Source organism: Triticum urartu, chromosome 3A, assembly GCF_056163025.1.
Source record: "Triticum urartu cultivar PI428250 chromosome 3A, HENAU_Tu73, whole genome shotgun sequence".
Taxonomy (NCBI): domain Eukaryota; kingdom Viridiplantae; phylum Streptophyta; class Magnoliopsida; order Poales; family Poaceae; genus Triticum; species Triticum urartu.
Genome location: NC_141875.1, coordinates 318,693,613 through 318,719,199, shown reverse-complemented (window position 1 = coordinate 318,719,199; position 25,587 = coordinate 318,693,613). Strand labels below are relative to the sequence as shown.

The following is a 25,587-nucleotide window of genomic DNA, read 5'->3' as shown; positions in this document are numbered from 1 at the left end:
TTCTTCTTTGGCTTAACTGAGATACCTGTAGCAAATGAAGTTTGGAACTCTTGGGCGCAGCCGCAATTGAACTTCTTCGCTTGGTTGGTCGTCAAGAACAGGGGCTGGACCTCTGATCGCCTTGCCGCAAGGGGCCTACCACACCAGCCGAGCTGCCTGGTGTGTCAGCAAGAGCCTGAAACTCTTGATCATTTGCTTGTGCAATGCTCTCTGGCGCGCACGGTGTGGTTCGAGGCGTTGAGGGTTAAGGGCTGGGAAAGCTTCACCCCATCCCAGCAGGACGTGGTGGTGGACTGGTGGACAACGACTAGTAACACCACGGTGGTGGCAAGGAAGGAGCTGAACTCTTACATCATCCTAGTGCTGAACTCCATCTAGAAGGAAAGGAACAGGAGTGTTTTTGACAAAATCTCCTTGACCACCAGTCGAATAACGGCTCACATCGCTGATGAGTGGAAAGTGTGGTAGTTTGCGCAGCAGAAGAGGCAGGTAATTCGTGAAGCTGTGGGCGACTGAGAGTAGTCTGTCTTAGGTGTGTGTGGTGGATGGTGGACAAGGGTTTCGGCTAGCCTAAGGGCCGGCCTCTTGTAATTCTTAAACTTGCTTTCTCTCTTAATTTATGAACGCACAATTCTCATGCGTGTTCCGGAAAAAAACTCATAAGTTCATCAAAATGTCGAAGAAAGACGAGGTTCTAGCATACATATTCATTCTTTTTAGAAAATGAAAGCTTTATTACCTCGCCATCTGCGTTGAAAATCTAGCATACGCGGTACCCACAATATTAAGACAATTGTTTTGTACTACATGGCGATAAAATTTATTTGTAATCATAAAAGATCATGTGGACTAGGCAATGAGTAATAGGATGAGACATGCCTTTACTTTTTTCTCTTCCTCCCTTTTTGGCTTGGACTGCCCCTGTGTCTTTGGCCCATAAGAGTTATGTTGCGCCGGAGAGATAAAGGAAAAAAATATTGTCCATGTGTTGTAATGGGGCATAAATATGTTATATGCATCACCATGATCTATTTACCATTTTATTGTTATAAGATCATGCAAGAATATGTAGACTGCTATCTTATGTTTCTTTTGTTCCTTGGCACTCCATCTCCCACCTCACCTCCATCGTTTCATGTTTTGATGATTTTTTCTGACCGTTTTTCTTGAAAACTGCTTCTACTGCTCCATGTCGTATTGATGGAAAGGGCTAGGCAATCTACATGTACTCTTCAACGCCCTCTCTCACGTGTGACGCGCGAAGTCAACACGTGAATAGACTCAGAGGTATAGCTCAAGAGGCCTGTACGTGATCACAGAGGGAGGCATCAACAGTTTTTGGATAAATTATGAAAGCCAGGACTTGAACTCAAGACCTTAAAGCCCTGATACCATGTTAAGCTTCATGCACTAGTCAACGCAACCAAAAGTCCGAACTGATGGAAAGGGCTAGGCAATCTACATATACACTTCAACATCGCACACCGCCCTTGGGCCGGCTACCCGCCTCCTCCACGCTGCTCTGGTCACTGGCTTGCGCACTTTGTTAATGGGCCATGTTGGCCCTTTGCGTCGGCCTGTCCGCTAGTGCAGCGACAATAGCTGTTTAGAAAAACATGGGCCAACCCTCCATGCTGCGCTGCTTGCGCACTCTGTTAATGGGCCACGTTGGGTCTCTGCGTCAGCTTGCCAGTGTGGCGGCAATCCGGCTTAGAAAAATAAATGCCTGTCTCTAGGATTTGAACCCAGGACGCAACCTCAAGTGGTATGCACAAACCTACTGGTCTCACGTACCTTTGTGTCAAAGAAGGGAACATATTCTTGATATCTGTTTCCTGTTTCAATACTTTCGTCCGTCACGATAAGTACCAGAAAAATTCAAAGATCTGGTTTTCCTTATCAGCCGTGTCCGATTGTGACTCATGCATGATTGATTTCAATAGCCCAGCAATACGTCGTCATGACTTTCGTGCAAAACACAAACACTCACAGCCGCGCCTAACCCTCCTCCTATAAATACAACAGCAGCCGAGCCTCCTCCTTCGCTCCACTGCACTGGAGCTCAACTGCATGTCTAATTTCTTCTTCCAGGTCCAGAATGAAATGAGTGACTAACATAGTCTCACTAACTACACCCTCGTACAGTCTAACCTGGTACACCAATTGGTTAAACTGAATACAATACCCCACTGATCCCTGTTGCTTCAGCACAAGCAAATCTCGCATACAAGTTCTGTGCACATTCATATAAAATTTCTGTAAAATAGCAGCACCGAACTGAGGGGACGCCTGAAACCATTGTGCTGCATTACCATGCAAGTGCAGAGATGCAGACATCAATTTGAGCACCTCTGGAATTTGGTACAAAAGAAATATGCGTGACCAAATACGAAACCCTTCTCCCTCAAATCTGGGGAACTCCATTTTCGGCATCCAGGGGCGCTTGTGCCTGTTCTCGTCAGGCGGGTGTGACGGGTTCAGAACCTGCGTTACCTCAGGTATACGCTGTTGTGGCGGGGCATCCGAGAGATGACAATCCTGCAACAACAAAGACAAATCAAACAACTCTTCATGGTCAGCGGAGGTACGCTGGTTTTGGAGGCTGGAGTGCAATCCATTCTTCATGACTTGGCACACAAAAATATTGATGTTTGTGGAGTGGGTGTAAAGTTGGGAGCCTTCTAGTTAAGGGTTGGTGTTCTAATAAGGTACCTTTGTACCAATACTTCGTGTCTTACAAATATCATTGTAGGTTCCTTCATAAGAGGCCTTCCCAAAGAACTCCCTTGTAGTACTTCGTATTTTGATTCCTGTTCTTGATAGAGTTAAATTTTCAGGAGTAATCTTGTGTTGTTAATTTTTGTGGCAGGATTGTGGATTATTGCATCCGAAAACGATTACAATGGAATACCTGCTTTGCCCGTCGAGTTTACAGGGAAGGGGAATACTATGAAGAAATGATGCGCTATCTCCGGCGCAATCTTGCAGTACGTTTCTAATACCTCCCATTTTCCTGATAACATTTTAGAATATTTTTTTTGCATAAGATTGGGCACTTGTTGAGGGAAAATTTCAATCCTCTCTTGATAAACATTCACTAGCGCATTACTATACCCTTTTTTCAACCTGTTATGAGTAAAATACAGTGCGAATACAACATCTTTTGTGTTAGGTGCAACCAAGTCACAGAACTTCACAAGTCTTCATTTTGGTCCCATAACTTGATCATTGTGTGCAGTCCTGATCAATTAGGTGCCACCCTGAGTGTCAAGTGCCAAGCTCAGGCCTCAGGCCTCCTGAAATTTAAAATCACCACCCGCTGGACATGCCACACTATCTTTTTCCCTACTGCCCCCTCCTGATCGCTGCACCTTTTCTCGAACTTCTCATCTTCTGCACCGTCAATCTTCCCCAGACAGTTTACCGGTTGAGTACTGATGGTGGTGGACAATCGTCAAAGGTGGCTGCCTTTTTGTTCATCAACTGCGAGACGCATGCATCACCAACTTCATTTGATGCCTTTTCTCACACCAAGTCTAACAGTGTGACGCGAGAGGTTGGAATAATACACGAGATCATGCCGAACAAGGCAGCACCTAATCACTTGCATTGCACTGCGTCGTGCGTGCCTATCAACATGTCATGGTGTCGTGTAGCCGAGGTTGCAGATATAGGGCGGCAATGAGTCAGTTTTGCATTGTCCCCATAAATATGTTCTCTTTTTGGGAGAACAAAGCAATCTAACCTCCACCAGCTGCCGATTCTTGGCCGCAGCAGCAGAATGTTCTCTATCTCTCTGGCCAGCCTGTTTGTCTCCATGTTCACTTTGTCAGAGAAGACAAATCACAAGAATTAACATAAAGGTGAACAGAGTGGAGGAAGAAAATGCTATGGCTAGGTTCAGTGGGGTGTTTTGCAATATTCCAAGAGACCCACACATAGAATGTGATACATCGGCCCCTGGGCAAGTGAGATTATCCCAGGTGTCACCTTGACCTGTCCTGCGCACACTATTAAGTTTGTGACCTAAATTAGGACAGTAAAGTGTTTACCCCATTTGGATTTTGCTGCCACATTTGACCCGTAGCTGTTACGTCGTGTCAAGTTTTTTCAATTTAATGAATTTTCTCTGATTTTGACGAGTTAGGCCCACATGTCTGGATGACATGGCTAGTGAATTGGATCCCAACTCCAAAGCGCAAACCAGCTCGGTGCGTCTTCCCTATCCGCACGACCAGACCTGCTTTCTTGCCCACCAGCATAATCCGCAGACTCACCTTAGCCCAGTAGACTGCACCTGTTTGGTGGTGTGGTCAAGCCAGATTCACTCTGTGAGACTACATGGTGGGCTAGAGATGAGCAAACAGCGGCAAGGAGGAGCGGCGACGCGCGATAAAGCTCGCCGGCAGCACTCGCTGGTTACTCCACATGGGCGGGGTTGCTGGTTAGGCGGTCAGGTTGTGTGGGTAGGTAGTACACTCCCAACTGGTTTACGCTTCCTAGTTGGAATGCTAGTCACCAGCCATGTCAGCCTGACAAGTGGACCTAGCCTCTCCAAATTGGCGCAAATTATTATACTGGGTTGAACTTGACACAATGTAACAGCTTTGGGGTAAAATGTGGCAGAGAACTTTAAATGAGGTAAACATCAAACGGGTAAAATGTGGAATTTACTCTTTGATTTTAGATACCTTGTTTTCATACTGTATCTTGCCAGTTACAGTTTCTATTATTTTTCTGTAATTGCTTCTGCAAGCTCATGTTGCTCTTTTGTTGATGTGTTCTGATGGTTGTTGGGTATATGGTATGATTCAACATTCTCTTATCTTGGAAAGATGAAACAGCACTTGGAATTACGTCTTGCATGGAACTGTCATTTTTGTTTATGTCACAGAAACCAGTCTAATCCAACCCAGCTTGTTACAAAGAATGGCTCTCCTATGGTAAATAGTTCACCTGAAAAGCTCAAATATCTCACTTCATACATAATGTTTTGCAGTTATACCCATACCATCTTGCAGACTATATATGCCGAGTATTGAGGATCTCACCATTCAGATATTACTGTGACATCCTGTTCGAAACTATGAAGAACGGTAATCTGTTGTTAACAGCAAGATTCTTTCAAAGAATTCTATCTTGTGCTGCAGTCCTACAGATCAGTTTAATTATTTTCTGCTGGAAAATTTCCACATTTATAAAGTAATAATGGAGGCATCCTTTGAAATCTGCTGGTATCCCAGGTTGATTCAATTGTTTTTCATCTGTTCAGTTTTGTAGAACAGGGAAATGTAATGATAGGTGTGTGCCAGCCTTCACCCCCCACCCCTCAACCCCCACAATTTTTTTTTTGGTTTTCCACCTCTTGCTTTATCATGGGCGTCTCATGCACTTGGAGCATGCTCACTAATGATAGTAGAAGAAAAATATGGCTCTTCAGTCTTTTTGTAAATTTCACATACGTCCTAGTGTACAACATGCCGGTTGCCAATGGCTGTTGAACTCTCCTCCCCTGTCATCCGCTCTCGGGCGCCTCCCTACATGGATCTCGGCTGTGCGCTGGTGCTCACGGTAGTTGCGCTTGGGTTGTGCGTTCGCAACGACTTGGCTTCACTCCATGCTCTTGGTAGCAAGCAATAGCTCTCCCCCCTCTTGTTAGCCAACATACCTAACCTAGCATGGCCTGGTGGACGCGGGCGGCTGCAAGATTGTTGCTTGTGGAGCTGTGGTGCTCCTGCTGTTCAGGCTCGCGAGTGGGGCTGTGGACTATGCTGGGCACTCGGAGCCCCGTCTGATGGTGTCCTGGATTAGGGGGTACTCACAACGTCGGCCTACCATTCATGGGTCGGGCTGAGGCCCACCGACAACCGAAGAATGGGCCATGACCCTCGGCATACTCAAGATTGAATCTTTCGAAGACTTGGCGCACGCTTCAAGGCATATTCAAATATTCGACATGTTTATCTCTAGATGCAACCGACCACGTGTAACCCTAGGTATCCTCGGCCCCTATATAAGCCGAGGGGTTTAGTCCATAGAGGTAAGACTTTTAGACTCATTCATACGATCTCGAGGTAGATCAACCTGTACTTTATACCCCATCCACAGTCAATACAATACAAGCAGGACGTAGGGTTTTACCTCTTCGAGAGGGCTCGAACTTGGGTAAACACCGCCTCTCCTACTTCCTGTTACCATCTAGCCGAGATCACCAGCTCGGGACCCCTACCCGAGATCTGCCGTATTTAGCTCCAACATTGCTGGCCTATGCAGGTCCCACTGTGTGGTCACAAAGGCGCGATGACGACAACATTGGCTGCGGGAAGACCTTCCTCGGACAACCTTTTGCCTTCGGCAGCATTGTGCTGCACGCCGACTCAACTGGCCACCTCGGCTAGGTCGAGAATCTCACCCCAGGCCAGACCATCAGGTTTCGCAATCTAGAGTATGCCGTGACTCCCATGGCGAGCTAACCGTTTCGGGCTGGGTGCCAGACCAGATTGGAGATCTCACTGACGCCATCGTCCTAGCACCAGATTCAATCTCGCAGCAGGGCCTCGGAACCGCCCAAACCTCGGGTCTAGCCTCTAGCTTGCATCCGAGTACTACCCCGTCGAGTCAGACGTCAGATCTTACCGACGCAACTGCCGAGGCCGCATCCAGTGGCACCTCTGGCAAACTTCAGTTGATCCCCGCCTACTTTTAGGAGATGGGCGAGGCTGACATCACCCTTCTGAACGAGATGTTAGATCGGATTCAGGACCTTACTATCTCATACGATCATGCCTCGATCTACGATCAGATCTGGGAGAAGGTTGGAGAGGTCGGAATTTTTGGTCCACCCTCTACCCATCTAGTCGCTACCGTCGAGGACTTAAACGATGTTTTAGCAAGCACCTCCGAGGAGGCAGTCACCGGTGCATGGTCGGCTACCTCCACCTATGATGTCTACATGGTGGACACCCTTAAAGACGGGGGAGGAAGCGGTAAACCACCCAAATGCCGCTGATGAGGCCGCCGTAATGGTGGCACAGGCAACAACGACGCAAGTAATGGGGGCAGAAGTGGTGGTGACAAGACCAACGGCGGCACCGCTCATGACTGCAACAACGACCCGCATGCCGGCGACGACCTCGGCGCGAACAAGCACAGTGACGACGCTATCAAGGGAGACGACGGTGACCCAGCTGCCGCCGCTGCCTATCTTCCCGAGGAGGAAGACGACATGCCGCCGCTGCCTACCTTCAAGGAGCCTCGGCCAGAGACACTCTGCAAGCGCCTGACCAGCACGACCAAGAGCTACAAGAAAAAATCCCAGCAACTCAGAACCGATCAGGATCAGCTCAATGATCGATGGATTGAGCTCCTGAGGGTTGAACAAGAACTCGAGGATAGACATGCCTTCGCTAATTGGTTATACCCCAAAAGGAACCTGCTGCCGGAGCTCGATGGGGAGGCCGATGGCAGCGTGCTATCAAAGCGCGACTGGGCCGAAGTGCCCGATCGCCCTCCTCTCGGCCGAGATTGGCCTACCGGCAGGAATGAGGAAGTCTTCGAGACAACCGGGTGCCGAGGAGGAGTAAATCCAACTCAGCCCCGCAAGAAAAAAAATCTACGAGAGAGGCCACCATTAAGGACAAAGCCTCCATCTTGATCAATTTACAAATCCAGGGAACGCCAGCCTGCTGGACAGGCGGGCTATCTGGCTTGGCTCGCCAAGCATGGTTATGTACGAAACTACACGCGTGACCGACACGTTACCGTGTCCGATGCGCGTCATGCTACAGCCAGGGTCCAAGGAGCTGCCCACCCTATGTGCTTTACCGATGAGGTTATGTGGCACCAGTTTTCGTTAGGGTTTAAACCCATAACATTGAGTAGTATGAAGGAACTACGGACCCCGCTATGTGGATCGAGGATTTCCTCATGCATATCCACATGGCCTGAGGCGATGATCTCCACGCCATAAAGTAGCTACCCTTGAAACTCAAGGGATCGGCTTGGCATTGGCTTAATAGCCTGCCTAAAGATTCATCGGCAACTGGGGGGGACCTTGAGGATGCTTACTAAGTAAATTTCCAGGGCACTTACGCCCGACCCCTGGATGCCGATGACCTCGGCCATATCACATAGAAGCCAGAGGAGTCGGCCAGAAAATTCTGGAATCGGTTCTTGACAAAGAAAAATCAGATAGTGGACTACATGGCCGACGAGGCAATCGCCGCTTTTAAGCACAACATCCGCAATGAATGGCTCGCTAGAGAGCTCAGACAGGAAAAGCCTCGGTCTACGGCGGCCCTCACACTTAATGCCTTGATTCTGCGTAGCCGAAGACAACTGGCTAGCTCGGAAGAGTAACCGCAGTGGAGACCCAAGCACCTCCGAAGCACGCGATGGGAACGAGAAGCCTCGGCGAAACAAGAATAACAAGCGCCACAGAGCGGTTTGGTGTGGAAAACAGAGCGGTTGCCTCCCATTCTCCTTTTGTCTTGATAGTGCATGCCTTCCTTTGCCTTTGGGGATTACTCGCCGCGGGAAAGGCGGTACCAACGCCGCATACGTCTTGGACCTCCGGTTGTCACGTAGTTATCGGATTCGCTAAAACAGCCTTTGAGTGCCGATTCCGATGGATCGATTTAGAACGGGGTTCATATTTGCTCAGATCACTATTGAATCAGCGCCCAATTCGTCGAACCCAAAATGAACCAAAAATATGGAATCGTTGGCTAACCTGGTGCGGGCATGTGTGTAGCTGCTCGACCCTTCTACTGCTGGCCAGTGAATATGCAATTGCGGCACAAACTTGGTGGCCAAGGAGCAGCGACCTCGACGCGGTGCATGCATGGTAGTGATGCACGGCACAACGACGGTGACCAGGACGGGGTGGCGGGAGAACGACGACGACTGTCAAGACCTGGCGCGACAACGACGAAGATATAGAGTTTGACGGCTTGACTTCGTTCAGCAGCGCCCTGCTTTTCCGCATCACGCCGCTTTATATATAAAGCAAACACCAGAGCGAGAAAGATACAACAGATAAGTTCACACCACACACACATGTAGCACACAAACATCGCACAACAGGGTTCTGCTGAGGTCACAACTCAACAAGCCCTAAACGAAAGAAAAAGGAAGCAGTGGCCAAGGGGGCGCCCCAAAAGGTCCAGAGCGGCACCCAATACCCAATCCAGATCCGGAGGTGGTGGGGGAAGTGGATGAGCCAAGCGGAAAGGCAACGGACGAAGATCTGCAATGAAGATGTCGATGGTGTCCCGATCCTGCGGGTGGCTAAGCAGCCGCCAGAGCTGCAAATAGCCACCCATTTTGAAAATCGCGTCAGTAGCACGTCGAAGAGGCGCACGTTGAATCACAAGCCTATTTCGGACCGTCCATAGCGTCAGGGCCGGCCCTGGGTATGGCAGATGGGGCGACCGCCTAGGGCCCAGGTCTGGTAGGGGGCCCATGATTGGTGATGCATGTATATGTATAGCCCAGTAAAAAAAGTAGAAGGAGCAGCGTGAATGCGTGATGGACTTGGCGGCTGATCGCTAGCGAGGAAAAGGTCAAGCGTCGCATCACTTCTCGCACATCCATTCATCCGTAGGGATCGCTACTTTCAATCAAAGAATAGAAAAAACACATCGCGATCACTGCCTCATCGTCTTTGTGTTCGTCGCTTGAGACTCAACCGTCGCTCTAGTTTCTTGCCGCTTGCTGCCGCTCAGCGCCCTGCTAGCTGCTGCCGCTACAGCCTGCCGGCTGCCGGCCCTGGCTTCGCTCCCGATTTTTGCTCTCTTGCACCGTGCCGTCGTTGACCCGTCTTGATCTTGCCGTCCGTCCGTCCGTGAAGCTAAGAGTTCATTGATCACCGTCCTCTCAGTTTTTCAAAGGTATGCAATGGTTCATCCGTCAGCACTTTTAGTATACATGGTATAGAATTGTTAAGGTGTTTCTAATTGTATGTACTATTTTTCTTCATCATGTATGGCTGAAAAATTACTCTTAATATTTTGCAAATGAAGTTAGACATACCCTACATGCTTATATAATGTGCAGAAACACACATACGTATAGTATTAGGGGCCCACGTCGTCGAGTTCGCCAAAGGCCCTCCCAAACATAGGGCCGGCCCTGCATAGCGTCCACGCAAGAACCCCAATAGCTGTCCACCTAATGTGGCGGAAACGCAGGGTGGAGGTTTGGAGTTCCTCGAATAGGTTGGGGAAATTGGTTGGTGTTGCACCAACGACCGCCGACCACCTAGCGGAAGCAGCTCCAGAAGAATTGCGCGGACATGCATGTGAAGAAGGTGTGATTCGAGTCCTCCGTCCCGCATAGCGGGCAGATCCTGTCCCCAGGGACGTTTCTGTTGAGTACCTCCACCCTTGAAGGTACCCGTCCCCAAATCCATTGCCAAAGGAAGGTCCAAATCTTCAGTGGGAGTCAAATTGCCCAGACAAGAGCTAGGGGCTCTGGGCCAGGAGATGCAACGGCCTAATAGAGCAATTTGGTGGAGAAGCGGCCAGACGTCTCCAGGCGCCAGGAGATGCGGCCGTGTGTTTGATCCACGTCTGGGACTGGAGGGAGATACTCTCAAGGAGCTCGTGCCAGGCGGCAAGTTCCAAAGGCCCAAATGGCCTCCGAAACACGAGGCACCCCAAGTCAATAAGGGCCACCTCAACAGAGATCCTAGGGTCCACCGCAATGGACAACAAATTTGGGAATCTGGCAGCGAATGGGCGATCCCCCGCCGACCGGTCGAACCAGAGTAGGGTTGATGCGTGGGACCTCACCGCGATGGTGGTCCCGATGCGAAGGACCGAAAGGAGTTGTATAATGGACTGCTAGAATTGTGAGCCGCCAGCTCGCTGGCAGAAGGTGAGCGGTTGGCCCCGAATGTATTTGTTTCGGATGATGTCAAGCCAAAGACCACCCTCCCCTTTCACAATCCGCCAAAGCCACTGCGTCAGGCGGTTAGCAATACTCTAGCGCTCGGCAGGCGAGTAGCCCAATATCATTACTTTGCTCTTTTCGAAGTTGACCTTGAGGCTCGACATCTATTGAAAGCACAGAAGGAGAAATTTCAGATTTGTGATGTCGGCTGTGGAGCCATCTACCATAATAATGGTGTCGTCAGCGTATTGTAGGAGACCCCAACCCCCTCCCACAAGATGAGGGACCACGCCACGGATATGGCCCACGGCTTTGGCTTTGTCTAGGATGGCTGCGAGGGCATCGACCACCATGTTGAACAAAAAGGGGGAGAACGGGTCACCTTGTCTAATCCACAAGGGGTGGGGAGAGAAGCAACCAATCTCCCTGTTAATGTTAATCGCGGTACGTCCGCTGGACACCATCTGCATAACTCTGGTGACCCAGCGATCGTCGAAGCCTTTACGAAGCAAAACTTCCCGAATGAAGGACCAATGGACCGTGTCATTGGCTTTATGGATGTCGATCTTTCGGAAGATCGCCTTCTGTTGTCTAGCACGGACCTCATGGAAAACCAAGACCCCATCCAAGATGTATCGGTCTTGGATGAAGGCCGATTGGTTGTGATGGGTCACCCTATAGTCGTACCCCTTTGCCAGACTGTGGAAGATCACATTTATCACCGTGATCTGGTGAAATTGGCGGATGTCCGAGGCCCCGGGCACATTGGGGATTAGAGTGATAATCTCGTAATTAAGCCGGGTAAGGTCTATGGATCCCACATAGAACTCCTCAAATAGTGCCATAACTTCTGGCTTGGTGACACTCCAGAAGGACTGGAAGAACTTCATCGGGAGACCATCGGGCCCCGAGGCGGAATGCCGGATTCATGGCATTAATGGCCGCCAGGACCTCCTCGGCAAAAGGGCCCGTGAGGGCCGCGTTATCCACCGTCTAAACAAGCTGGTGGCCCGTCCAAGTATTAGGAGCAAGGGCCACTCCTCCCCTAGGGGAGTGGGAGAAGAGGGCTTTGTAGAATCAATCGACGTGGGCGCGAATGTCAGACGACCGTTGGAGGAGGTTATCACCGTCCTAAAGGAGGGGGATGGTGTTGCGACGCCTCTGACCGTTGGCAATTGCTTGGAAAGTTGGAAGTATGTTGTTTTAGGGTCGCCCTGGAGGTCCCACCGCCTGGGTACCTTGGCGCCAGTAAGCCTCCTCGTCGGTATAGATGATCGTGAGTTGGCCCTCAAACCATCCACTTGTCGGGAGACAGGCCCGAGGAGTCAGCCCGGAGGTCTAATGCCTGGATGGAGGCAAGGAGCGCTTTCTTACGCTCCATCAGATTCCGGCCCAAGTTAGCCCCTTAGCTCTTCATGAACTGGCAAGCATGCTTAGCGTAGAAGTGCCAAAAGTCAACCGCCGAGAGGGAACGGTGAGGGGTCGCACGAGCAGCAATCCACCGACCGCAGACGGCCTTGACGAACCCTCGTTGATTAAGCTAGAAGGTCTCGAAGCGGAACTGTGTAGGTTGCGAAGGCCGGTCGTTTTCCGAAGAGGAGCAGAAAGACGTGGTTAGACCCGATCCTGGTGATGGCACAGAGAGAAGCAAGGGGGCAGCGGAGCTCCCATTCCGGCGACACAAAGATGCGGTCAAGAACAGGCTGCGTCGTATCAATCTGTCTATTGGTCTAGGTGAACCTGACCCCAATCCACCGACGTGAAGGCGGGCGTGAGTCTCGGTCAACCTCCCATCTAGGATCTTGCGAGCGTGAATCGCCTCAATCTGAACTAAGGAGCGACCTAATTCCCCCCTAAAGACGATCGCCGAGTTTGCCGCGACCTTAGCCAGATGACCAAGTGGAGCCGATTCTAGAGTAGAGAATGAGCAATTGGAAGAACTAGCAAGAATGTTTGTAGTACCTGACTTGAGGTTTCGAAACGCCGCCCGGATCTCTGCCCGCTCGGGGCTGTCCATCGGTCTGGCCGCGTCAAGACGAGAGCTGCGACTATAGGCCGTCACCGGAGTCGACACAGGCTTGGCCCGCCTGGAGTAGGCCGCGGTCCACGGTGGGTGGGGGTGGGAGGCCATTGGAGTGGTCACCACTGAGGCCTGCGGTCGTCGGGGTGCCCGGGGCTGCCGCGGTCAAAGCCTGGGCGACGCAAGGTGCAGGCCCCAACACCCGAGGGGGTGGAAGGCACAGAGTGCCCAGGAGAGGCGGCGTGCAGGAGGCGCAACAGAGGGGAGCCTGCCCGGGCTGCTCTTTGGTCGGATGCACAGCCGAGGGAGGCGGCTCTTGCCCTAGTTGCTCCATGGGAGAAGGCACAACCGGAGATGGCAGCGCTGCATTGAGCTAGGGGTGGGTGGCCGCCAGGTCGGGAGGAGGGGCCACCAAGGTGGGCCGGGTGGCGGGGTCTTCAGTGGCGGTGGAGACGTTGATGGTGAGAGCCTCGGGAGGGGAGCGCAAGGAGGAGGGGAGCGCAAGGAGGAGGCCGGAGTGACGAGCAGTCTGACACTGGATGTGCCACTCCTTCGCCGAGAGCAACGGGGAACCACCGCTGGCCGGGGAGAGCACTGGGTCCATTGGATCGGCGGATGTGACTGGAGACGGGTGGGTGGACTGGCAGCGCATCAGGGGTCTGCCTAACCACCGTGCCACCACGGCCCAAGGCCGGATCCGAAGGCTTGTGTGAGGGGGAGCAGCTGCGGTTTGAGGTCTCATTGTCGTCCAAGTTGGAGTGGTGCGAGTGGTGGTGGTGCTGGCCGTGATAGTCATCATACCCTCCTGTGCCGCCCCCGTAGTGGCCATCATCCAAATAACGAGGGCATCCCACATGGTTGGGCGGCTCGGGTGCGATCTTGTGGTCGTAGCCTAGGTCGTTGAAGAAGACGCGAACGGTGGCCCGAAGCTTGGAGGAGTCCACCATTTTACGGTCATTGAAGAAGAACGCGGCCTCCACCATTTCCCCCTCCGTGCCATGTTTTAGAATTAGTTCGGCGTATTTTTCAAGTTTACGCATTAAAGTGAATGTTCATCTTTCGCATCACTTCCGTCGAGCAACACCTTCTTTTTTGCGCGCTCATCACCTCCATCATTGGTAAGGCGTTGTGTCTCTCTACTCTGCTGGCTATCCGGATTTAGGAGCTCTGGATTTGGAGAACACACGGGGTGGAGTTGGGGAATAGCTCGGGCTTCCTGCAGAAGACAATGAGTCTAGTTTGGATTTTTTTAGAAGAATGAATCTGGTTTGAATGAGACTAACCAGTACGTCCTCCAAGCGAAATCTATGGTGGGAACTTTCTCTCCATTCATCTTCTAATCAGATTTTGATATTTGTGCCATTGATTAGAGCACTCATTAAGAGCTTTCTATGGGCGAAGAGTCAACAATGCAATGTCATTTTCCAAGTCCATTATCTGGTCTTTAACTATTCAACTTTCTTTTTTTTTGCAAAACTTCCTTTTGTTCTTTGTGAAAATACTATTCACGAATTGGAGTGCTCTTAATCATGAATCGGTATCATCGAATTCACGAACCGGTCACCCGATTCATGAACTAGAGCTGTATACCCCCCACTGAACTTGATTCTTAGGCACTACCGAATCGCGAATCTCGAACCCGAATCGTGAATGGAGTGAACCCCGAATCCGGTAACTATGGATTGTCATATAAGGTAACAGGGGGCGTGTCACTCGACCTTTCGTTTGCCGCTGCACCAAACCTTTTTTGTGCTCCGTCTTTAACAGGCACCTCTGACGATGCCATGTACTTAGGGTAGGGTCATAGGCCTGACCTAGACGCCCTACCCAAGGACATTGCCCTAGAGTCAGACATTTGAAGTACAACAGAAGATACCGATTGAAATCACCTTGGAGTGCAAGCCACTCGACCAACTATTCCACTTGGATACCCCAATTCCACTCGACCAAGATAGAGTGACTCGATCATACGAAGAATCACTCGGAGTACAGAAGATCTAAAGCCACCTCAGGATGGCAACGGTCAGGCGTTCACTCCGTAGTCTTAAAGGTCATTAATGGTCACTATAGCAGGCGTTACCAGTAATGCCTCTGTCTTAACTTACATTGAACCCTGTGTAACTGAGGGCTGGAGGGGTCTGGCGCACTCTATATAAGCCACCCCCCTCCTCTGGCACAAGGGTTCGCACCCCCTTGTAACTCACACATTTCAGTCGACAAGCCCGCGGGCACCGAGACGTAGGGCTGTTACCTCCTCTGAGAGGGGCATGAACTCGTAAAACTCGTGTGTACAACCTCGCCGTAGTTAGGCCCTTGCCTCCTCCTTCGTACCCCCTATCCTTACTGTCAGACTTATTCCGACGACAGTTGGTGCCCACCGTGGGGCCGGCGTCTTAGCGACTTCCGGTGAGGTTGCGGTTTTTTCGATCTCCATCAACATGGTTTCGGCGGTGGTTTGGCTTTGGGCCATGAGATCCGTCTTGGCGCGCTCTTCTTCATCGCCGATGACTCCGCCTGGCTCCAAGAACCCCCTTCGACGTCGAGGACCTTCCCATCCGCGGGACGGCGCATTTCCGGGCGAGTGCTTGCGGCGTCCTCCTGCGGCAGCCGTCGACCCAGTATCGGTCGGCTCCCGCGGCATCCACTTTCCTCGTTGTACGCCCCCGCAAGCGATTCAGTCGGTCGCGGCTCCAGCGGTGGGTAAAGCACGCGGTGGCTCGCCAGTCGGCCACCCCTCAAGTTGCGGCTATTGAGCCCGACGAATCCCTCTATAGACCGTTCGACCTGTTGACTGGTTCCGCGGACACTCTTTCCGAGTGCGGAAGCAGCGACCCTGTGGCGGAAGTCCTCATGGTCGACTCGCCTCGCAGCCCGCCTGGGTTCCGTCGCGGCGACGGCGGCGATGGCGGCCCGTCGCATGGTCATGATGAATATCACCCCGAAGCTCTGACTTCAAAGCAAAGGGAAGAGCTGCACCGTCGCAATGTGGAGGCACTCCACACCCCCATCATTGGAGAGACCTCTGAGGCTTGGGCCTTGGAGGCTGCGCGCCTGGCTACTTTAGCTGAGCGCGCGCGTCTGGAAAATCTCCAACACTCACTCGACGAACGTGCTCGTCGACAGATCCTTGAATACAGTCAACGGCCGCGGTAGTTGTTTCCGCCTGAACCTCAGGTATACCGCACTTAGATCCAAAATCTTACATCTGCGACACGTATAGCCGAATCAATTCAGGCATCTCGTTCAGAAGCTGGCAAAGGTTTGATGCAGATCCGAGCACTGCTTTGGGCAGTGGGGGAACAAAACTCAGCCGTTTCTCAGTCGCGCAATAGGATCCATAGTAGGTCCATGGTTGTAGACACAGTTTAGCCGGCGCATCACCCAAAATCGCCTCCGCGGCATGACGATCGTGGTCGCCGCCAGGACCAGTACCTGGGGCGAGGCCACGAACAGTATGATCATCGATATGCCCATGATGACCACCCTCGAGTGCCTTCGCCCCCTTCGAAGGGCGGATCGTACGCGCCCCGGCGGTATGATGACAGGCGTTTGTATGGTGATGAGCGGAGGGCTCCAGTCGATCCAAGAGAGCCTGGGTTTGATGCGAGATCACTCCTCATACAAGGTTTGGACGACAAGGGCCAGGCACACAAAGAGGGACAAGACAGAGACCGTCTGATTGGAAGCAGAGCATTTGTTTCTGGACCCGAATGTTTCAGCAGAGCCATCCGAGCTGCTGAGATTCCCCCCAACTTCAGGTTGGCGACAGGCGTGAGTAAGTTCACCGGTGAGTCGAAGCCCGGCACATGGCTAGAAGATTACCGAGTGGCAGTGCAGATTGGTGGAGGCAACGATGATGTAGCCATGAAGCACCTCCCCTTGATGCTTGAGGGTTCGGCCAGAGCTTGGTTGAATCAGTTGGCCCCTGGAAGTATCTTTTGTTGGGAAGAGTTAGCACTGTGTTTATCAAAACATTCGAGGGCACCTGCAAGCGACCTGCTGGGCTGATTGAATTGCATCACTGTGTTCAGAAGCAGAATGAGACTTTGAGAGACTTCATCCAGAGATGGACTACCCTTCATCACACTGTAGATAATGTGTCAGAGCACCAGACAGTTTGCGCTTTCAAAGAGGGTGTCCTGTATAGAGAGCTCAACCTGAAATTCGGTCGGTCCGAAGACATGTCTCTGGCCCGAATGATGGAAATAGCCACTCGGTATGCTAACGGCGAAGAGGAAGACCGACTCCGCAGTGGCAAGGGAAAACCAGTTGCCCAAGACACTGAAGTGGAAATTTCAGTCGGAAGCAGAAGCGTAAGGCTGAAGTTGCAGGTCCCGCCGAGGCTGCGGTTCTGAATCAAGGAAAATTCGAAGGAAAACCTAAGGAGCCGTGGGTGCCCAAGAAGGTGAAGGATCAGGCCGGTAACGACATCCTCGATTTACCATGTCACATACACACGAAAAAAGATGAAGAGGGTAACTTGATTCTACCCAAGCATACCACTCGACAGTGTCGGCTCCTGATTCAGCAGTTCAGAGAGGGTCAGCCCCCAGAGAAGGACTCTGATAAGGAAGAAGAGAAAGAGGAAGATGATGATTACCCCAATGTGAATGCTACTTTGGTAATTTTTGCTGACTTAGAGAGCAAAAGTCGACTGAAAGTCATTAACAGAGAAGTGAACATGGTTGCTCCGGCAGCCACGACGTATTTGAAATGGTCAAAAACTCCCATTACATTCGACCAGTCCAATCACCCAGCGCATGTTGCTACCCCGGGCGGCAAGCGTTGGTGGTCGACCCAGTCGTTGGGGGTACCCGACTAACCAAGGTTCTAATGGATGGTGGCAGTGGATTGAACATTCTGTATGCTGAGACCCTCTGAGGGATGGGCATTCCGATGTTCAAGCTCAGTGAGAGCAACATGCGATTCCACGGAGTCATCCTAGGAAATAAAGCAGATTCACTCGGTCAGAGCATCCTTGATGTGGTTTTCGGTGATTCAAAGAACTATCGCAAGGAGAAGTTGATGTTTGAGGTGGTAGATTTCCACAGTGCATATCGTGCAATTCTGGGCAGAACCGCATATGCTCGTTTCATGACTCGACCGTGCAAACCGCATATGCTCGTTTCATGACTCGTTAAGTTGAAGATGCCAGGGTCCAGAGGAGTGATCACGGTCACAGGGAATCGGCAGAGAGCAGAGGAATGTTTTCAGAAAGGCTCAAAGATTGCCGACGAGCAGATGGCAGCAGTAGAGATGGAAGAATATAAGAAAAATGCAGATCCGAGTGATTTGTTGCGAGCTAAGAAGCCTGCTTCAGAGTCCGCATTTCAGTCGGCCGAAGAAACAAAGCCCGTCCACATTTACCCGGAAGACCCCAATGCTGCCCTGACTCACATCTCAACAATACTCGACAGTAAATAGGAAGAAGCGCTCATCCAGTTCCTCCGTGCGAACTGGGACATCTTCGCATGGAAACCATCTGACATGGCGGGTGTACCCAGGGGACTGGCTAAGCACCGTTTGCGTGTCGACCCGGAAGCAAAACCTGTCAAGGAACACCTCCGTTGGTCCGCCGTGGAGAAGAGAAAGGCAATTGGCGAAGAGGTGGCTCGGCTGTTGGCAGCTGAGTTCATCCGCGAGATGTACCACTCCGAGTGGCTCGCCAATGTCGTCATGGTACAAGAAAAATGATTCACTTCGTATGTGTATCGATTTCAAGCACATCAATCGGGCCTGCCCGAAAGATCACTTCCCTCTCCCTCGCACCGACCAGATTGTCGACTCAACTGCGGGGTGTGAGCGTTTATCCTTTTTGGATGTGTATTCCGGGTATCATCAGATCCGACTGTATGGACCCGATGAGATAAAAACGGCCTTCATCACCCCGTTCGGGTGCTTTTGTTATATTACCATGCCCTTCGGCCTTAAGAATGCTGGAGTCACGTTCATGCACATGATTCAGAAGTGCCTGCTCACTCAAATCAGTCGGAACGTGGAAGCATACATGGATGATATCATGGTCAAGTCACGTAAAGGTTCCGACCTGCTGACTGACCTCGCTGAAACATTTGCCAACCTAAGAAGATATGATATCAAGCTCAATCCGTCGAAGTGCACATTCGGAGTCTCAGGTGGAAAGCTACTCGGTTTCCTCGTTTTCGAACGAGGGATCGACGCAAACCCAGAAAAGATTAGAGCAATTCTTCGAATGAAACGCCCTGTGCGTGTGCATGATGTTCAGAAGCTTACTGGTTGTTTGGCTGCATTGAGCCGATTCATTTCTCGTCCCGGTGAAAAGGCATTGCTTCTTTACCGACTGATGAAGAAGTCTGACAAGTTCGAGTGGACTCCCGAAGCCGAAGCAGCGGTTGTAGAGCTCAAAGTCCTGCTTTCCACTCAGCCGGTGCTTGCTGCCCCAGTCAGCAAAGAGCCTCTATTGTTATATATCGCAGCCATTGGACAAGTTGTCAGCACAGTGCTCACCGTCGAGCGGGAAGAAGAAGGCAAAGCCTACAAAGTTCAACGCATAGTGTACTATATCTCTTAAGTCTTGACTTCGTCCAAGCAAAGGTATCCACATTACCAGAAGCTTGTTTACGGGATTTATTTGACCACGAAGAAAGTTGTACATTACTTCGCAGACCACTCGGTTTCAGTCGTCATCGACGCCCCACTATCAGAAATTCTGAACAATCGAGATGCAACCGTCGAGTGGCCAAGTGGGCGATTGAACTCCTTCCTTTGGATATCAAGTTTGAAGCAAAGAAAGCAATCAAGTCTCAGGCAATAGCAGATTTTCTGGCGGAGTGGATCGAGCAGCAGCAGCCGACTCAAGTTCACTTGGAATATTGGACTATGTTTTTTGATGGGTCCAAGATGTTGAACGGATCTGGTGCTGGAGTGGTCCTGGTGTCCCCAAGAGGCGATAAGCTCAGTTATGTCCTCCAGATTCACTTCGACTCTTCACACAATGAAGCTGAGTATGAGGCACTTATATATGGGTTGCGTATGGCCATCTCACTCGGCGTCCGTCGCCTGATGATCTACGACGACTCAGATTTGGTGGTCAATCAAGTAATGAAGGAGTGGGACATCAGGAGCCCTGCCATGATTGGTTACTGCAATCAGTGAGAAAATTAGAGAAGTTTGAACGGTTGGAGCTCCACCATATACCCCGACTCAAGAATCAAGCAGCTGATGATCTGGCGAAGATAGGCTCCACTCGGAAGCCTATTCCCAGTAATGTGTTCTTAGAGCATCTCCATACCCCATCAGTTCAAGATCCTTTTACAGAGGAGCACCCGCAACCGATAAGTTCAAGCAATCTGACTGAGATTGAATTTCCAGCAGTAATCGACTTGATCATGGAGGTTTTAGTGATCACTCCCGACTGGACGGTGCCATATATTGCATATCTGCTCAGGCAGGAGCTCCCAGAGGATGAAGATGAGGCCCGCCAGATTGTCTGCAGATCCAAAGCCTTCACGGTGATAAGTGGACAGCTTTACAGAGAAAGTGTTACTGGAGTAGCTCAGCGTTGCATCTCTCCAGAAGGTCGACTGATCTTAAATGAGATCCACTCGGGGACCCGCGGTCACCACGCGTCCTCTCGGACCATCGTGGCCAAAGCATACCGAGCGAGATTCTACTGGCCGCGAGCAAATGAGATGGCTCAAGATATAGTCGACAAGTGCGAAGGCTGCCAGTTTTACTCAAACATGTCTCACAAGCCTGCATCTGCCTTGAAGACTATTCCACTCGTCTGGCCTTTTGCAGTTTGGGGGTTGGACATGGTTGGACCTTTGAAGACTGGCAGAAGCGGTTTCACTCATTTGCTCGTAGCAGTCGACAAGTTCACCAAGTGGATCGAAGCCAAGCCTATCAAGAATCTTGATTCAAGCACTGCCATTAGCTTCATCAGAGAGCTGATATTCCAATATGGAGTTCCTCACAGCATTATCACAGATAACGGGTCCAACTTCTGATGAGTTCAGAGCATTCTGCGCTTCCCAAGGCACTCGGGTCGATTACGCATCCGTTGCGCATCCGCAGTCGAATGGACAGGCTGAAAGAGCGAATGGCTTGATCCTTCAAGGACTGAAACCTTGATTGACGCGCGACCTCAAGCATGCGGCTGGAGCTTGGGTGACTGAGTTGTCGTCTGTCTTGTGGGGATTGAGAATGACTCCTAATCGGTCGACTGATAGAACCCCTTTCTTCATGGTATATGGCGTTGAAGCTGTGCTTCCGAGTGATTTGTTACACAATGCTCCCCGAGTGTAACTCTTATCTGAAGCTGAAGCAGAACAGGCACGCCAGGACGCAGTTGATCTCCTAGAAGAACGAGAGATGGCTCTGATCCGGTCGACCATCTATCAGCAAGACCTACGTCGATTCCATGTCCGAAATATCAGAGGTCGAGCGTTTTAGGAAGGAGACCTTGTGCTCCGAGTGCACCAGAAATGACCTCACAAGCTCGCTCCGGCCCGGGAAGGGTCCTTTATCATCACCAAGGTGCTCCACAACGGGCGTATCACCTCTACAACGTAGCCAAGAAAGAAGACGAGCCATGCTCGTGAAATGCGGACCTGCTCCGCCGTTTTTATACCTAAACACTCGGATCGACGAGTTGTAATAAGAATCCTTCAGTATGCTTATCTAAGACATGATTTTTGCAATATCTTAAATGATTGTTTTCACATGTGTGTTCAAATCCCCCAGTGGGTAGCTTAGCCGCGAACCCGATTCGCCTAAGTTTCAAAAACACTCTGAGTGAAGAGCAACTCTCTCACTCGGGGGCTTAGCTGCGATCCCGTATTCGCCTAAGTTTCAAAAAACACTCCGAGTGAAGGGCAACCCTCTCACTCGGGGGCTTAGCTGCGATCCCGTATTCGTCTAAGTTTCAAAAAACACTTCGAGTGAAGAGCAACCCTCTCACTCGGGGGCTTAGTGCGATCCCGTATTCGCCTAAGTTTCAAAAAACACTCCGAGTGAAGAGCAACCCTCTCACTCGGGGGCTTAGCTGCGACCCGCACTCGTGAAGTTTCAAAAAACACTTCGAGTGAAGAGCAACCCTCTCACTCGGGGGCTTAGCTGCGATCCCGCACTCGTCTAAGTTACAAAAAATATTCCGAGTAAAGAGCAACCCTCTCACTCGGGGGCTTAGCTGCGATCCCGCACTCGCCTAAGTTACAAAAAATACTCCGAGTGAAGAGCAACTCTCTCACTCGGGGGCTTAGCTGCGATCCCGTATTCGTCTAAGTTTCAAAAAACACTCCGAGTGAAGAGAACGACAAGTAAAGATGTGTTTGAAGAGATCCCAATGTGGTTGGCAGCCCAAAAAGTTTTCGCACAAAGAGATGTACGCAGTGAGATATGTGATGGAGTTGGGGGTGGGGGGGGGGGAATGGTGAATCTGGACACCGAAAAAGTTCAAGAAACCCCGAAAGAACGGATGCGGGGGAAAGGAAAAACCTCGATCGACGTGTGTGGTGAGGAGGACACGCTCACCCTCGCGCGGCTGGGGCTCGGATTCCCCCTCCGGCAGCCTCCAAGATTTGTCAGCAATCATGCCGTCCTCGGCGAGCCTCTTCAAATCTTCCTGCACGACGGTGGAGCGGATCCAGTCCCCCTGGATCCAACCAGGCGGCAGACCGGACCGCGACGACGACCCCCGAGCAGTCTTTTTGCCTTTCGCCGCCGCCGACACCTTCGCGCGCTCCAGTGCCGCGGTCTTGTCTTTCCCCATGGTGGTGGCGTGCACGCGGACTAGGCGGAACGTCGAGAGCGGGGAGATGCGCGGTGGAGAAGCAGAGGAGAAGAGGACCGAATGAGGAGCACTGTGCATTGCATCGGCCCAAGCACTCTTTATGGGGCTGCTTCCGAGTGGCTGATCGGTGGGCCCAAGAGATCTTATCACATCCCGCAGCAGACGCTCGCCTGATACGTGGCGAAAAAGATGGCGCGGAAATTGAGGCGCCTCTGTCTATCTGTTCCGCTTACTGTGCCGCGCTCCGTCCCGCGTGCTTCTCCAAAATTTCGAATCCCGTGAGATCCAGGAACCGCAGGGCAATCAACCGCGCCGAAGATTTCACACTCTAAGTCACTCGAAGATTTACGACGTAATTCACTCGACGACCACATAATCGATCGAGGCGACTGACGCAAGGTTAAAGTTCCAGTACGATTTCCAGACTCCGATGAAATGCCCCCGAAGCATAGAATCGAATCGGAAACAGCTTCAACCTTACTTCACTCGGACCTCAATTCATTCGGGGGCTAATGACGATGCCATGTGCTTAGGGTAGTGTCATAGGCTTGACCTAGACGCCCTACCCAAGGACATTGCCCTAGAGTCAAAGACATTTGAAGTACAACAGAAGATACCGACTGAAATCACCTTGGAGTGCAAGCCACTCGACCAACTATTCCACTCGGATACCCCAATTCCACTCGACCAAGATAGAGTCACTCGACCGTACGAAGAATCACCCGGAGTACAGAAGATCTAAAGCCACCTCAGGATGGCAACGGTCAGGCGTTCACTCCGTAGTCTTAAAGGTCATTAATGGTCATTATAGCAGGCGTTACCAGTAACGCCTCTGTCTTAACTTACATTGAACCCTGTGTAACTGAGGGCTGGAGGGGTATGGCGCACTCTATATAAGCCACCCCCCTCCTCTGGCACAAGGGTTCGCACCCCCTGTAACTCACACACACATTCCAGTCGACAAGCCTCCGGGCACCGAGACGTAGGGTTGTTACCTCCTCCGAGAGGGGCTTGAATTCATAAAACTCGTGTGTACAACCTCGCCGTAGTTAGGGCCTTGCTTCATCCTTCGTATCCCCTATCCTTACTGTCAGACTTACTCCCACGACAAATTCCTTTATGGTTTGTTCGTTTCCTCTTTGTCCAGACTCCTCTGGCTCTCTTTGATGGCCAGTGGGAATGGAAGGGGCCCCTTTCTTGGTCCCTTGGCTGGTGGGGAGCCACGTTCGTGTTCTTTGGCGATCAAAGTGAAGTGGTTTCGTCCCTTTGGCGGCTTTGTCCGATTGCCGCCTTCAGCCGCTAGGTGGGCTAGGCTGGTGAACTGGATTCCTAGATCTGACATGTGAGTTTCTTTGGCGCCTTTGTTTTGGTTTGCTCTTCTCGAAGGCCGCACAAAGGTTTATGATTAGCAGCCGAGCCTAAACGTTACAGCCGTGGCCCCAACTCCCGGGGCGTTGCCCTCCCCACCGGTGGTCGCTCTGCCCAAGTGCGGTCTTGGGATCGAGGAACCCCCAAGGGAGCAAGAATCCCCTGGAGCTTTGGTGAGAGCAACATCCTTTCTGAACGAGGGTGCTTACTTAGAGACCCCCCTGCCTGACGCCTTAGCAGGGGCCAAGCCTGGGGTTCTCGAGGGGTTTTGACTAACGGATGTTGGAGTATCTTGCGATGGACAAGGATCAAGGGATGCGGTGAGGTGTGGTGGCCTCGGCACTAGTGGCGGTGCGAGACCGGTGGTCCACGACGCATGTGTCTTCTCTCCAAAGCGGGAGAGGCCCAACTTTGCCCTCTTCGCAGAGTTGGATTGTCGCTTCCTGTGGCGGGGTTTCCGTGCTGTGTGTTTGTGTGGATGGTGTCTGTCTAGCAGCCGCTGTCGTAGTCTTGTCTTGAGTGCTTGTTTGTTTTGGCCTAGTCTTGGGCTTGTACGGTTGTAAATCTTTCTTCTACCAATGGATAGAAACACAAGCTTTGCCTTTTCTGAAAAAAAAAGTGCATCAGCATCCCACTTCCCAGCATTGGGACGTTGTGTTCTTACTGCTTATCCCAATAATAGTTTGGAGCCACGGTGAAATATGAGATGAAATATCACAACTGATGGGATTTTTACTTGCTTTATTCATCAACAATATTTATGTATATTTCTTACATGTGTAATTACATTGCAGAACAACCATATGATAGTATTCCAAACTTCACTGCTGCTGATGCCCTAAGGCTGACTGGTATTGGAAGAAATGAATTTATTGATATTATGAACAAATGCAGATCAAAGGTAGTACTGCACTATTGTCAATGTTCTCATTACTTAATTTTCATGGTAACAATTGCCCTTTCAATCTTGTGAAACATACTTACATACATAGGGTTTAAGGGGCTTTGGCTGAATGGATTGTGATCCAACACTTGAAATTCATCTATAAGTTTCGTTTCCATGAATGCTAAATTCTGTTTTCCACTTCCAATTCTGCACTCCAAACTAACCATAAGAACACCATAGCATTACTATGAAATAAAATGGTTTCTTTCCATAGAAGTCTATCGCCGTTGGTTGCATGAACTACCATGAGGAATAGGCTTGAGGGTGTGTACTGCTAGGTTTGGTCCTCGGTTGTTTCCTTTCCCTTAAGATGAAAAGCCTGTCGTGACTGGACTCTTGTAAATTTGTTTTGCTTTTCTCCATATGATAGGAACTAGCCATGGACAGGGGTGCATGGAAGCAGCTATCCATCTGCCAGAACCATGAGTTGTTTGCGAGATCTTATGGGTTTCAGTTCTAGCCTACCCCAACTTGTTTGGGACTAAAGGCTTTGTTGTTGTTGTTTCTTCGTATGATAGGATGTGCTCTTGCACGTTCTCTGTGATATGATTTAATTTCCTCTGTGTTTTTAGTCCTCTGTTTGCACAT

At 50.9% G+C, this 25,587-nt stretch overlaps 1 protein-coding gene across 2 annotated transcripts in view; it reads left to right on the top strand.

Moving 5' to 3' along the window:
- The window catches only part of LOC125528906 (uncharacterized), a 49,493-nt gene that overhangs the window by 9,464 nt on the left and 14,442 nt on the right, over positions 1-25,587 (top strand). Inside the window, exons 2-4 of one of the 2 annotated variants that reach the window (XM_087547008.1) lie at positions 2,870-2,987; positions 5,000-5,096; positions 24,848-24,954. In XM_087547008.1, the coding sequence (XP_087403134.1) occupies positions 2,870-2,987; positions 5,000-5,096; positions 24,848-24,954 (322 nt within the window). Of the gene's footprint in view, positions 1-2,869; positions 2,988-4,999; positions 5,097-5,157; positions 9,891-24,847; positions 24,955-25,587 lie in introns of those variants that run through there. The other variant, XM_087547009.1, reaches the window with a different exon arrangement.